General features: G+C 32.2%; 1 protein-coding gene across 1 annotated transcript in view; it reads left to right on the plus strand.

The window, feature by feature from the left end:
- The window catches only part of LOC137617859 (uncharacterized), an 18,321-nt gene extending 6,168 nt beyond the window's left edge, over window positions 1-12,153 (plus strand). The window contains exon 2 of the mRNA XM_068347808.1: window positions 10,595-12,153. Coding sequence (XP_068203909.1) covers window positions 10,617-11,288 — 672 coding nt within the window. The 5' untranslated portion in view covers window positions 10,595-10,616 and the 3' untranslated portion in view covers window positions 11,289-12,153. The remainder of the gene's footprint in view (window positions 1-10,594) is intronic.
- Window positions 12,154-14,812: the final 2,659 nt, after the last annotated feature.

A 14,812-nucleotide genomic window follows, 5' to 3' on the forward strand; every position in this document is an offset into this window, starting at 1 on the left:
CAGAAATCATCATTTACAATTTTCATCATTTCTTAAGGCTATGAGAGTTTAATTACTGCTCTCCCCTGTGTATTCATTTTTTTTCTCTCTCCTCTTTTCTTTAAGCAAAAAACAATACCTTTGAACAAGTATTCAATCCTAGAAAAAATAGCATAAGATAAAGGATTGACCTAAGGAATAGCTACCCCTTTATTGTATATCCAATGACCCTCTTTTGAGTATAGGATTCCATCACTTTTTCACTTCGACTAAACTCCTTTTTTTTTTTCCTTGATGGCGGTGCATCAGAGGTTCAACATTGCCATCTTGGAATCTTATTTTTGTTTACTTAAGGGCTGGTCGGCCTATCTATGTATCTCTCTATATATTTGTCTATATATCTCATTAGTGACAATGGTATGTCAAGAATTTACCGGATGGGAATCCCTCTCCCTCTCATACAAACTACTTCAGGCGGCGATACATTCATTCCCTTTAGCAAGTTCTGTTCTCCTAAGATCACGAAACCTTTGTCAGTTTTATTTCATTCAGAAATTTTGAGGGTTTAGCTTCGTGCCCACATGCTGTAGAAACAAAGTGTTTGATTTAACAAAACCAGTATTATCCAAGGTAGGGGAGAGAGAGAGAGAGAGAGAGAGAGAGAGAGAGAGAGAGAGAGAGAGAGAGAGAGAGAATTTTCAGTTCGAACTTTTTTCATGGCTTATATAGGTTTTGGTTTCAGTTGCTTTAATTTGAAGAGTTATTTATATTTGTATCGATAAGGATACGCCCAATAAATACTGCTTTTTTATGATGCCAAAATCATCTTTTATTTGAACACCTTGTCAATGCTAATCCTATCACGAAATATCTTTCTTATCTTTTTTTTCCCAAGTGGTTTTCATTATTCTTCTACTTCAGTAACAATAATCTTTGCGTCGCTTTATGAGAATAATTTTATTTTCTGAGATAAGCTGACGAAACTCGCAAAGAAAAACGAGAACTGAGGAGAGGAAGGCGACAAATCAGCCTCTGAAAATGAAAATTAATTTTGGGTTATACAAACACGTTAAAGTTTTTCTTTTTAATCTTCGAATATCCTTTTATCGCTTTTGCTTTTTTATCATTTTTTTTTTTTTAATATAAGCATATCTAGAGCTCGCTTTAGTTAGTAATTCCCTGACTGCTTAACGAATGAACTTTCAAATATTCCTTAAGTTAGGGACCCCGATTATAAGAATGTGTTGGTCCTAAGAGGCTATAAAGAAAGGATTTAAATGCTTGATAGGTAGGAAATATTTCAGGTCAGAGGCAATGATCATGGTTTAATATGCCTTACAGAATAAAGTTAATGCCCTTGAAAGTCAAGATTAAAAATGCAGTATTTTATCATAATCTCTCTCTCTCTCTCTCTCTCTCTCTCTCTCTCTCTCTCTCTCTCTCTCTCTCTCTCTCTCGTTTTTCTTACACGAGATGGTGGTCATTTTCTCAGGCGAAGGAATACATATTTGGAATAATAATAATAATAATAATAATAATAATAATAATAATAATAATAATAATAATAATAATAATAATCTAACTCGCCAAGATAAGAGACGCCTCTCGTATTTCCTTTGAATTCTTTTGTCTTGTTAATTGTCTTTTTAAAGGAACATAGTCTGAATTACAATTGACATTTTGTAGTCATATTTGAAATCTCTACTCTTATTCCATGAGGAAGAGTATGGGATGACAAATCTCATCTTAAGTGCCTTATTTACATTCAGAAAGATAGCTTCCTTACCAGACAGCTCGCTTCAAGAGAGAAGGCAGAGCTGATGGTATCTATATATGAATGCGAATTTATTGATTCATTATTGTGGAGATATAAGAAGCAAATATGATGATAATTTCTCAAATAATCATCGTAAAAGATTGAATATCATTAGGCGTCCCCCCGAAAAGTTAATTTCATATCCACGTAATGTCGAGTTTTGAAGAAGTCGTATGAGGTATAATTTGTTGGTCTGAGTTTCGAATCAGCCCCGGGTATCTCTTCATTTCACTGTGACTCTATGGCACAGTCCTGATGTAAGGCTTCTTTTGAGTTTCATAACCCTTTGTCTAAATTTTGATAACCTTTTTTGTAATTGTGCACTAATATTGTTCACATACTCATTTTCTCTTTGATTTTTTACGTTAATTTGTTTATTCATTAAGTCTATACACTTCTTTCATTTGTTTATTTCTATTAATCATTTCATACTTTAGACTTCTATAAGGACTCTTTTACTCAGTTACTTGTTCAATTACTTGCAATTCATCTATTACACTGATTTTATGAATACCACGTATCATTTTGGAGCGTCCTCAGCATGTTGATATATTTTGTGGTTCTTTCTTTATATTTTTGTACTTATGATGAGGGATATAATGTTAAGCATTTCCTTTATGATTTTATGTACATTAAAGAGGTTTCCAAAAGTTGTAAATCGTTTTTTTTTTTCTTTTTTTTTTGTGGCAAAAGCTGACTTAAATAAGGAAATATTGTTTTCCAATAATAGATACGAGTTTGATAGTCAAGCTACTTTTATAAAAAGGATTTCGGCATTACATTACTGTTTCTAACGTTAAGATGCCAACACATTATTAATTTCTATATATAGGGCACATGCATACACACACACATACTCACATATATATATATATATATATATATATATATATATATATATATATATATATATATATATATATATACATATACAGTATATATATAATTATATATATATATATATATATATATATATATGATATATAAATTATATATAAACGGTATATGTATATATATATATATATATATATATATATATATACATATACAGTATATATATAATTATATATATATATATATATATATATATATATATATATATATATATATATATATATATATATGATATATAAATTATATATAAACGGTATATGTATATATATATATATATATATATATATATATATATATATATATATATAAATTATATATAAACAGTATATATATATATATATATATATATATATATATATATATATATATATATATATATATATATATATATATGATATATAAATTATATATAAACAGTATATATATATTTTTATATATATATATATATATATATATATATATATATATATATATATATATATATATATATATATATATATATATATATGCCTACTGTATGCACACTTTTGTTCACTTTTTATCAGTTATTTATGTCTTTTTAATACGTTCAATTACGATTAACTTTATCATATTATTTATCATTTACGTACTAGTGCCCACCTTATTCCGAACTGGGAGCAAACGAAAGCAACCATTTATCATATCATTGATAGGACTCTTTCCATCTAACAACAGATGTTAATACCTCTAAGCTATGCAAACAGGCAGAAGTTCACTGACTTCGCTGAGCGCGTAGCCTACATACAGTTTGCTCTTTTGTACTGTACCTGTTGATTTCAGATACGCCTTACAAGAGATGACTAGACCAGTCTGCACCATCGTATAACAGTGCCTTAATGCCAGTTTCTTTTATAGTGGAATGTGTAGTCTTGATATCCATAACATCTTGAATACTTCAAGGTCTTTTGGATGCCCCTTCTGTTATACAAATTTAGAGACACCTACACACTACGCAAGGGGAAAAAAAGGGAGCTACCTCCAGTTCTCGGTTGGTTCTTGAAAACTGGGTGTGGTGGAGGTGGCATGAGGGAGTGGGAGAGGGGGGGGGGGGTTAAGGCCAAAAACCTTCTGCGGGTTAAAAGTAACTGTAAAAGAACATGCCGTTTCCATGGCTGGCTAACTCACCACTCACCACGCGCAGTTGATGAGCTTCGTTCATAGTTTCCTGCCCTCGATCTTCTGTTAACTTTATTCTTTATTAAATTTCCATGGAATGCAGGAAATATCACACGAGGTTGGGCTTGAGAGAAATAGAAGAAAGACGGAGATTATTAGGACGGAGTATGCAATGGAAGATGAAATATCATTAGAAGGAGAAAGGATTAATGTTGTAGAATCATTTAAGTATTTAGGACCTATGATCTCCAATACAAGGTCTTAAGAATTAGAGTTTAGTGAAAGATTGAAAAAAGTAAATAATACAACGGCTAGGTTAGGTAAAAATTTGGAAATCAAATCACCTGAAATAACTTATAGAAATCAGTCTACAGTATATATCAGTTTAGTGGGATCGGTGTTACTATATGGACATGAGTCATGGTATGACCACGAAGCAATCTCCTATAGATTTAGCAGATTTGAGGACAATGCCCTCAGAAGGATATTGGGAGTTAAATGGCAGGACAGGATTAGAAATGAAACTATAAAAGAGATTAATCGAGTGCCATATGTGGATGAGATCTCCGCACTCCCCAAGAGAGATTAGTTCACTAAACGTTTAACAGGGTTCCACAAGGCACTAGAAGGGTTGAAAGACCCAGGCCTACATGACGGAGGACTATGAAGCGCGAAGGAGATGATGAATGGAGAAGTGTTGAACTAAAAGCTGAAGATAGAGACGACTGGCGAAATCTAACCGAGGCCCTTTGCGTCAATAGGCGGAGGAAGATATATATATATATATATATATATATATATATATATATATATAAACTGTATATATATATATATATATATATATATATATATATATATATATATATGTATATATATATATGCATATACATATATATATATATATATATATATATATATATATATATATGCGTGTATGTGCTGTGCGTGCGTCTGTGTTTATATACGCATATAAACCTAATTAGATATAAATGTATATATATATATATATATATATATATATATATAAATATATATATATATATATATATATATATATATATATATATATATATATATATATAGGCAACATACATATATATATATAAATATATATATATATATATATATATATATAGGCAACATACATATATATATATAATATATATATATATATATATATATATATATATATATATATATATATATATATATACATATATATAAAAATATATATATATATATATATATATATATATATATATATATATATATATATATATAATGTCACGCTGAGTGGCAAACGCTCAGAAACAATAATCTCCCACAAATTGCCCAAACTGCCGCACCGTAGTCAGGGAAAGGGGGAGGGGTGGGAAAGGTTGAATCTGTGTGTGAACGTGTGTACGTATAGCTATCTAAATCTTTAGCCTCCAATTTTGACGGGTCGCTTACACTAAGAATGGATAACCCTACAAAAAAAAAAAAACATTTACTTCAATCCTAAAGATCCCTTTCGAGAGTTTCTTCTTCTCTTACATGAACTCACAATTTTCTTATTTATATTTCAGCGGAGAGACCCTCTCTCTTTTCCCCTTCCATACGCCTGAGTTCCCCCCTCCCCCTGCTCTTGAGTCGGGGGTCAACGGCCCTGAGGTCTTTCTCAGGGATAATTCTTCCTTTTAGAACTTCCTGTCTATCGTGAATGTTTACGAAGCCCAAGACATCTGTGGTGGTTTCTTACAATGGAAGATTCCGGATCCAAGATGTATTTCACCTTTAATACAACTGTCATAATCGTCCTTTTCGACATATTTACTCGTAATTGTAGTAAGAGTAATGTTATTGCTCCATCTTCATTATTGTTTTTGTTTATGTTCCCCCCAAAACAGTATTATCAGTGTGATCAAATTGGAGAAAAAGCTATTAATTGCTCAATTGATTGAACTTTATATTTACCATATTATAAATCAAAGCTTTGCAGAGAGAGAGAGAGAGAGAGAGAGAGAGAGAGAGAGAGAGAGAGAGAGAGAGATCCTTACTAATTTGACTATATATCATCATCACACCAGCAACTTTAGGAAGTGCAAATGATTTTCGTAATTTGTATTACGGTCATTACACCTAATCACCTGACTGGTAGGACTGTGAGGGAACTGACTCAAAGACATCATTACCCTTACTTCAGTTATTAACATCACACGTAGCAGAGGATTCTCATGAGCACCTCAAACGTCGTTGTAAAATGATCCGTATGTGAATCGAGCATTTGGTCAATTTTTGACAGCACCTCTCTTCAGTCGCGGGTTTTACTCATTATGTGGCAAATATGCCATCTGTTCACACTTCCGCTTCTCTCTATTCCGTGAGGGTCTACTGTATGCCATTTGTTCTTCTATATGAATCGGATACTGTTTCAGTGTTTTCCTTTATATCTATATATTCTTTCGTAGTATATTCATAAATAAATACATTGTAAATATATCTTGTCAAATTGAAGTAGGTAAAAACACTATTATCCAGCGGTATCATATTTTTGCAGCATACTATGTAATAATGCAAATTCTGCGAATACAAGATGGTTCTTTGTGAAGCTTATCACTCTTACCCGATTTGGTATTTGTCCTGTGTTTTCATCGAGTTTTTAAAAAATCCTGTCAAACACACGCATATCAAACACACGCATATATATATACTGTATATACATATATATATGTATACTTTATATATATATATATATATATATATATATATATATATATATATATATATACACACATATATATTTGCTTAGGTATATCTATAGGTATGAAATAATATATATATACATATATATATATATATATATATATATATATATATATATATATATATATATATATATATCTATATATATATATGTGTGTATGGGAAAATATATGCCTATATATACTGTACATATATGTATGCATATAAGTATATATATATATATATATATATATATATATATATATATATGTATATATATACATATATATATATATATATATATATATATATATATACATACACATGCACTCACTCACACACACATATATATACATATATATATATATATATATATATGTATATATATACATATATATATATATATATATATATATATATATATATATATATATACACATGCACTCACTCACACACACATATATATACATATATATATATATATATATATATATATATATATATACTATATATATATATGTATATATATATATATATATATATATATATATATATATATATATATATATGAATATATATTTGTAAATATATGTATATATGCACACATATATTTGCAAGTATATCAATTTAAGCATATTCATATACTCATAGACAGTGTATATATACAGTATATATATATATATATATATATATATATATATATATATATATATATATATGTATATATATATATTATTAATACTATTATTACTAGCCAAGCTACAACCCTAGTTGGAAAAGCAAGATGCTATAAGCCCAAGGGCTCCAATAGCCCAGTGAGGAAAGGAAATAAGGAAATAAATAATGAAGAGAATAAATTAACAATATATCATTCTAAAAACAGTAACAGCGTCAAAACAGATATGTCCTATACAATCTATTAACAACGTCAAAAACAGATATGTCATATATAAACTATAAAAAGACTCATGTCAGCCTGGTCAACATAAATATATTTGCTCGAACTTTGAACTTTTGAAGTTCTACTGATTCAACTACACGATTAGGAAGATCATTCCACAACTTGGTAACAGCTGGAATAAAACTTCTAGAATACTGTTCAGTATTGAGCCTCATGATGGAGAAGGCCTGGCTATTAGAATTAAGTGCCTGCCTAGTATTACGAACAGGATAGAATTGTCCAGGGAGCTCTGAATGTAAAGGATGGTCAGAGTTATGGAAAATCTTATGCAACATGCATAATGAACTAATTGAACGTCGGTGCCAAAGATTAATATCTAGATCAGGAATAAGAAATTTGATAGACCGTAAGTTTCTGGCCAACAAATTAAGATGAGAATCAGCAGCTGAACAACAGACAGGAGAACAATACTCAAAGCAGGGTAGAATGAAAGAATTAAAGCACTTCTTCAGAATAGGTTGATCACCGAAAATCTTGTAAGACTTTCTCAATAAGCTTTTTTTTTTTTTTTTTTTTTTTTTTGCAATTGAAGAAGACACAGACCTAATGTGTTTCTTAAAAGTAAATTTGCTGTCGAGAATCACACCTTAAATTTTAAAAGTGTCTTACAAATTTAAAGAAACATTATCAATACTGAGATCCGGATGTTGAGGAGCCACCGTCCTTGACCTACTTAAAATCATACTTTGAGTTTTGTTAGGATTCAACTTCATACCCCATAAGTTGCACCATGCACTAATTTTAGCTAAATCTCTATTAAGGGATTCACCAACCCCAGATCTACATTCAGGGGATGGAATTGATGCAAAGAGAGTAGCATCATCTGCATATGCAACAAGCTTGTTTTCTAGGCCAAACCACATGTCATGTGTATATAGTATGAAAAGTAATGGGCCGAGAACACTACCTTGTGGAACACCGGATATCACATTCCCATACTCACTATGGTGCCCATCAACAACAACTCTTTGAGATCTATTACTTAAAAAATCAATAATAATGCTAAGAAACGACCCACCCACTCCCAACTGTTTGAGTTTGAAAACAAGGGCCTCATGATTAACACGGTCAAAGGCAGCACTAAAATCAAGGCCAATCATACGAACTTCCCGACCATAATCAAGGGATTTCTGTACAGCATAGGAGATTGTAAGAAGGGCATCACATGCTCCAAGGCCTTTACGAAAACCAAATTGCAAACTAGGGAGTAGATGATTACCTTCAGCAAACCTATTAAGACGTTTTGCCAGAAGACGTTCAAAAATTTAGATAATATGGCAGTTATGGAAATTGGGCGGTAATATATATATATATATATATATATATATATATATATATATATATATATATATATATATATATATATGTATATATATATATATATATATATATATATATATATATATATATATATATATATATATATATATGTACATATATGTGTGTGTATCTGTGTGTCTGTGTGTATATATACATATGTGTTTGTGGGTGCATGGTGTGTGTGTAATTGTAATTGCGTATAATTTGCACTAAAAGGACATCATATATCAGTACATGTACTGCGATGGGAGTTCGAAACTACAGCATATCTTTGAAGGGTGGTATATGAACAATAGCTATTGCACTCTGGCATCAATAGAGATAAGCACTGATTTCACACCAGTTAAACATGTTCTGAGCGAATTATGTTTCGGTTCTCAGAATTGAGATGAACACAACTCTTCCCTAACTGCTCAGTGCTCATTTTGTACACGTTAATGGGTATGTCACCAGTATCTTGCATTACAATTTTATGCTTTTAAGTATTAAGCCACACATATCCAATTGGTGTAGAATTCAAGGAACATTAGGGTTATTTTTAACCCGAAACTATATAAGTATGATAAGTGGCCCTACAGTTACCGATATTCTAAACTGACATTATATCTCTTTGTATAGGTACGATCAATAATTCTAATATTCATAACAGAGTGAATTAAGTCTACTCTTGCTAGAGTTTAAAGGTTTTAAGGTGTCTCATGCATGACAAAGGTAAGGGTCAAGACTGACTATATCCATATATGATCAGCGCCCTAGTCCCCTCTTCATCAAGCTAGGACCAGGGAAGGCTTAGGTAATGCCTCTAATCCTTTAGGCTCCCAGAAACCCTCCATCCCCTGCTCACAGGGATAGTGAAGTTGCAATAACTACTGTAACTAGACTCTATCGTACTTGAGCAGTCTCGAACCACCGTCCAACAGATTGCTGGGCAGGGACGTTTCCAATAGACTATTACAACCTAATCTAGAAAGAATTGGTTTTAGTCCCACTCGGGGTGGGTGAACTTGTCAGTGTGGGTTTAAACATGGAAGAATTTGTGTGTTTATAAAGCAAAGGGGAAAAGCACCCTATTCCATACGCGAACCTGGAAACGTTGTTATTTATTATCGTACTATGTTTATGAAAGGGGTTTACAAGAAACCAGAGAATGTAAATTGTTGTTAGTGGATAATTGCGGAAGGAGAAAACGCTGAAGCTAATCAGAGTTTGAAGAGTGCATACGAGAAGAAAAATTCTAGAGTAAATGGGAAACTAGGAAGATGATGCAAGAAATGCCTCAATGTATAGTGGGAGGATTAAAAATAATTATCCCTATAAATATTTTGGGGTGCATACAAATAATTATTGTAATATAAAAGGTGTGAGTCACTGGATAGGTGAATAAAAAAGACAACAGGGTAAGTGCAAAAGATTGGGAAGAGACTTGCCTAATGGAACCATAGGCGGAACTTGAGGGACTGTTGAGACATATTTTCTTGAGGGAAATGAAAGGTGGACGTTGAATGTGAGAGAAAAAAAATGGTTCGGGGTTTCTAAGGAAAGAAAAAGTGAGAAATGGGGAGTAATATGCAATCAAGTGTAAAAGCGTTAACGAGGGATTTGAATTGGTTGAATAAGTTTTATTCTGAAGTCAATAGTCGCTCTATAGCAACTGTTGCCTTGAATTTCTTTCCTTTTGATATTACATTTGCTAGCATATAGTGTAAATCCTTTTACATCTGGCATTATTACTATTAATATTATTATTCATATCCTCTTTTCAGGCAAAGCCTTGGACCTCGAAATATGGCAGCTGTTGACGTTCCTCTAAGCCCTTTAATGGGTAGCAGTGCTTCAGCTCCAATCATTCCAGACTTTGGGAAGAAGACTCTTCTATCCAGGAAACGTCGAATGAATTTCTACGACCTTGCCAACCTCCTAGACAGCGATGGTAACCTGCAGAACGAAATGCTCGTGTTTGCCTTTGCAGCCACCATGCTGTCGACCATTCCAGTCCTCCTTGGGAACGAATTTGACGTCAACGTAGGTCTTCGGAAGAGGAGAGATATTCCAGAGGAACCTGGTACTCACCCGTATGTCGCCTACTCCGCACAACCTGATGATATGCAGCCAGATTTTTACACTAATTACACATATGAGAAGATTATGACGACGCCGATAACAAAGAAGGATAATGTGATTCACTCCCACGTGGATGGTTCTGATGATATGAAAGATTCACTCAAAACACAGAATTCTCAGGATACTACAGTGGCTGCGGATGATCTGGGCACTTCCGTGATAGAATTATTGGAGTGGTCTCAAGAGAAGGTGAAAAACAAGTCTCCGTATACCATGCTTTTTAACTTGTTGTTAGACAGATATAATGGTTACCGCAATCCAGCTGACAAACTGGTCAAAACCGCCTACAAGAAATGGAAGAATTTCTCTGGTAAGTTACAATTTTGGGGACTGTGATCTGAGCTAAAAGAAGAATACTTTAAAAAACTGACCATGGAAACTCTGCGGAGTTTTGTTCGCAATTTGTCATTTGTATTTTATAAAATTGCTTGACACAAAAGAACAAAACTGTATGATTTTCGTGAGAATTCTGTGACACCAATGAAAAATAGATACGCCTTTTTATCCTATAGTGAGAGCGTGTTTATTGCTTTACTGCTGCTTAAGAATTCTCGGCTTAGTATATTAATTTTGTGTTTGTGATGATCTGGGCATTCTTCCCATTTAATAATCATAGTTATTGTTTTAGTATTTTGATTTTAATGGCTTGCTGTATTGGCTGCTTTCATTTTATAATATTCCATACTACCAGTTGTCAGTTTTATGACTTACTGTACTATCAGTTGTTAATGTATTGGTTTGCTCTGTTGTTAGGTATTACAATTCATTACATCATTACCAAGATCAAAACTAGTGGATTTTATAATGGCAATTGTCAGTGTTCAAATTCCTGTTAAATGCATCAAATGCCTATTTGATAGCATGATGTAAAGGAGAATGTCAATTTAAGCCTTCATATCACTGACAATCATCAGTATAAATGTTTTTCAATCATGTTAATCATAATGTTTCAAATACCTGAACCGGGGACCACTCGCATGATAATAAAAATGTTTTTATTGGTAGTTTGTGTACTGTCTAGTAAAATTACTCTACGACATCCTCTCTCCGTTAGGAATACCACTTCGAATAAAATAACGTAGAAGATGACAACCATGACAAATATTCATCCTATCTATTCTACGTTATTCATTCCAGTTACTTCATGTTTTATGCTCATATGGAATCTCTCAGGAAACTTATTAAACTTATTAAAAAGTTCCACCTCAACTGAATGTTTTTTTAGCCTCTTAATGTTTTTTTTTATGATTTCTAAAAAGTAATTTGTGATTGGGTTGAGTACTTCAATAATGGGATTCAACAGTGCAAACTTCTGTTTAGTATTTTTTTTTCTTTTTTGGTTACAACCGTAATAAAAATGGGGTTGGAAGATCATGGTATAGCCATGGCGAAAGAGTTACTGATAATATAATTGAAATCTTAAATTTCTGTTATCTATGAAAAATCTAAATACATGCAACATATACCTTTCATAGCAAAGAATAGAGGAAAATCTATATCACAAACAATGAAGCTATGCTAAGATTTCCAATTGATGCCCAGAATGATGTAAATCAATCAAAACTTGAGAATCATAGTAGCAAGGCAAACTTTCATAATGAGAGATGACCGAAGGAAAATAGATGCTTAAGATTCTTAATCTATATATAAAAAATGCTCTTCCTGCTAAGAATATGAAACTTTGATTGTCAATACCAAAGCCTATATTTAAGAACTATACCACATTCGTTTCTTTTCTGATGAGGACTTGTTATCTTTTAATTTTTTTTTTTTTACTTGGTAACGCTCATAGTAATGTTTATAGTAAAATATTAAGGCAGGCCCATACCAGGATTTTGGTGCATCTTTGTTTTACCAGCTTTATTGCTCTTAATGTTATATTTCAATGTTACCATATAATCCAGGCCTCATGATTACAAGGGTTTTATGTCAGCTTTCATTAAAGTTACGCAGGATTATCTTATCTGGGCTGCATAGTTAAGACATTCAACTTCTTAGTTATGAACTCTTCCACAAATTCATGAGGTTATTCATAGATATATCTTTGCACATATTCTATTGTTATAAAAAAATAACATGACTGAATTAGAAGCTACAGTAGGTCTCTTTTTTATGAAACATGTCGAAGAACATAGGAAATCCAATTTTATATATACTAATGGCTCCAAATCTGATGCTGGCGTTGGATTTGGAGTATACAATAGTTCTTTTAACTATAGAGGTGCACTTCCTCTAATATCTTCCATATTTACTGACGACCCATAGGGCATGCTAACTGCTGTTGAGAAAATAACGTTGGAAGAGGGGAGTAATTTTACTATTTTTAGTGATGCGAGAAGTCTACTACAATCTTTAGAAGTTTTTAATTTCAGTAGCCCTTTAGTTTTAAAGAGTTTAGAGTGATTTTTAATCATTGGCCTGAAAAGTATAACAGTTCGATTTTGCTGGGTTCCGGCACATGTAGGTGTGTCTGGAAATGATAAGGCAGACTCATTGGCAAAGAATGTTGTAGCCGAGTTGCTACAAAGTAGATATCCCATTTTTTTTTTTTACCTACAATTAAGAATTCTATTCATATTAACTGACAACAGCATTGAGATAGTTTAATTGAAAATAAGATGAGAGAAATAAGTAATGTTATAACTCTTTGGAGGTATAATGGGATGGCCCGAAAGTGGGAGTCTACTCTTTGTCGTCTCGCCATTGGTCGCACTCGGATGACGAGAGTTTCTGCTGGCTGGCCACCGCACCATATTGCGACTATTGTTTGACGTTGAGGCATTTGATGATTGAATGCCCCACTTATACCACAGAAAGAAATAGATATCTGTTTGAGGTTCGAGGTGAGGATGGCAAGTTCATCCTTGCCAAGATTCTTGGACAAGATGTGACGTACAATGCTAGCGGCATGTTTAGATTTATTTCAGAAACAGGTCTTCTGAAAGTTATTTGACTTTTATAATGACATATTTGCTTTCATGGTTTTAAGCGAATATTCTTTTACGGTTTATTCATAATAAACGATATCGGTATCAATGACCTTCGATGTCAGGATACCAGAAAACTTCAAATCAATCAATGTCATTAAATAAGAATAAATCTAATATTCGCATAACGCATTCAGTAAAGTAAACTGACCGATCATTACGACGTTTTGATTATGGAAGATAAAGTAATGACAAAACAAGTATAAGTATGGTATTTGTAATAGACTTTCGACTTATAAATGATGAACGGCAAAATAGTTCCAAAACATTGTCTTCTGGCCCATTGATATTTATAATTTTAAAGATAATCTTTTCGTTGTGAAACTTTATTTTGACAGTTAGGTATAGATAGGTCTTAAGGACAAAAGCTTCGCCAATTCTTAATTCATCTATTATAAATCCTAGGGAAATAAAATCAGATAAGGACTTCTTCGTGTTCAGAATAATGTTTCTTGTAAAAGCTTTATGGGTGTTTTCATAACAGACATCGTCAAAGGAGAAGAACCACCTTTTCCTTAGATATAAGACCTTGACACAGTGTTCTGTTAGACTAATAATCAAATTCATAATAGAATAAAATCATACCAGCAACTATGTATGCAGGCTTGACTGACACTGATTATCGAGACTGTATATAAAGTAGAATTCAAACTTGCATACATTACAGTGTCAGTTTTCCAAATAATCAGATTTGGCAAATATCAGTATATGCCTAAATAACTTTCTTACTGCTATCATAATCTTCAAGTTTACTCTCTCTCTCTCTCTCTCTCTCTCTCTCTCTCTCTCTCTCTCTCTCTCTCTCTCTCTCACTAAATCCTGTAATAAATTTTACGAATCTTATATAGGAAAATAAAGTAAATAATTTTAAAA

Source organism: Palaemon carinicauda, chromosome 24 (assembly GCF_036898095.1).
Source record: "Palaemon carinicauda isolate YSFRI2023 chromosome 24, ASM3689809v2, whole genome shotgun sequence".
Taxonomy (NCBI): domain Eukaryota; kingdom Metazoa; phylum Arthropoda; class Malacostraca; order Decapoda; family Palaemonidae; genus Palaemon; species Palaemon carinicauda.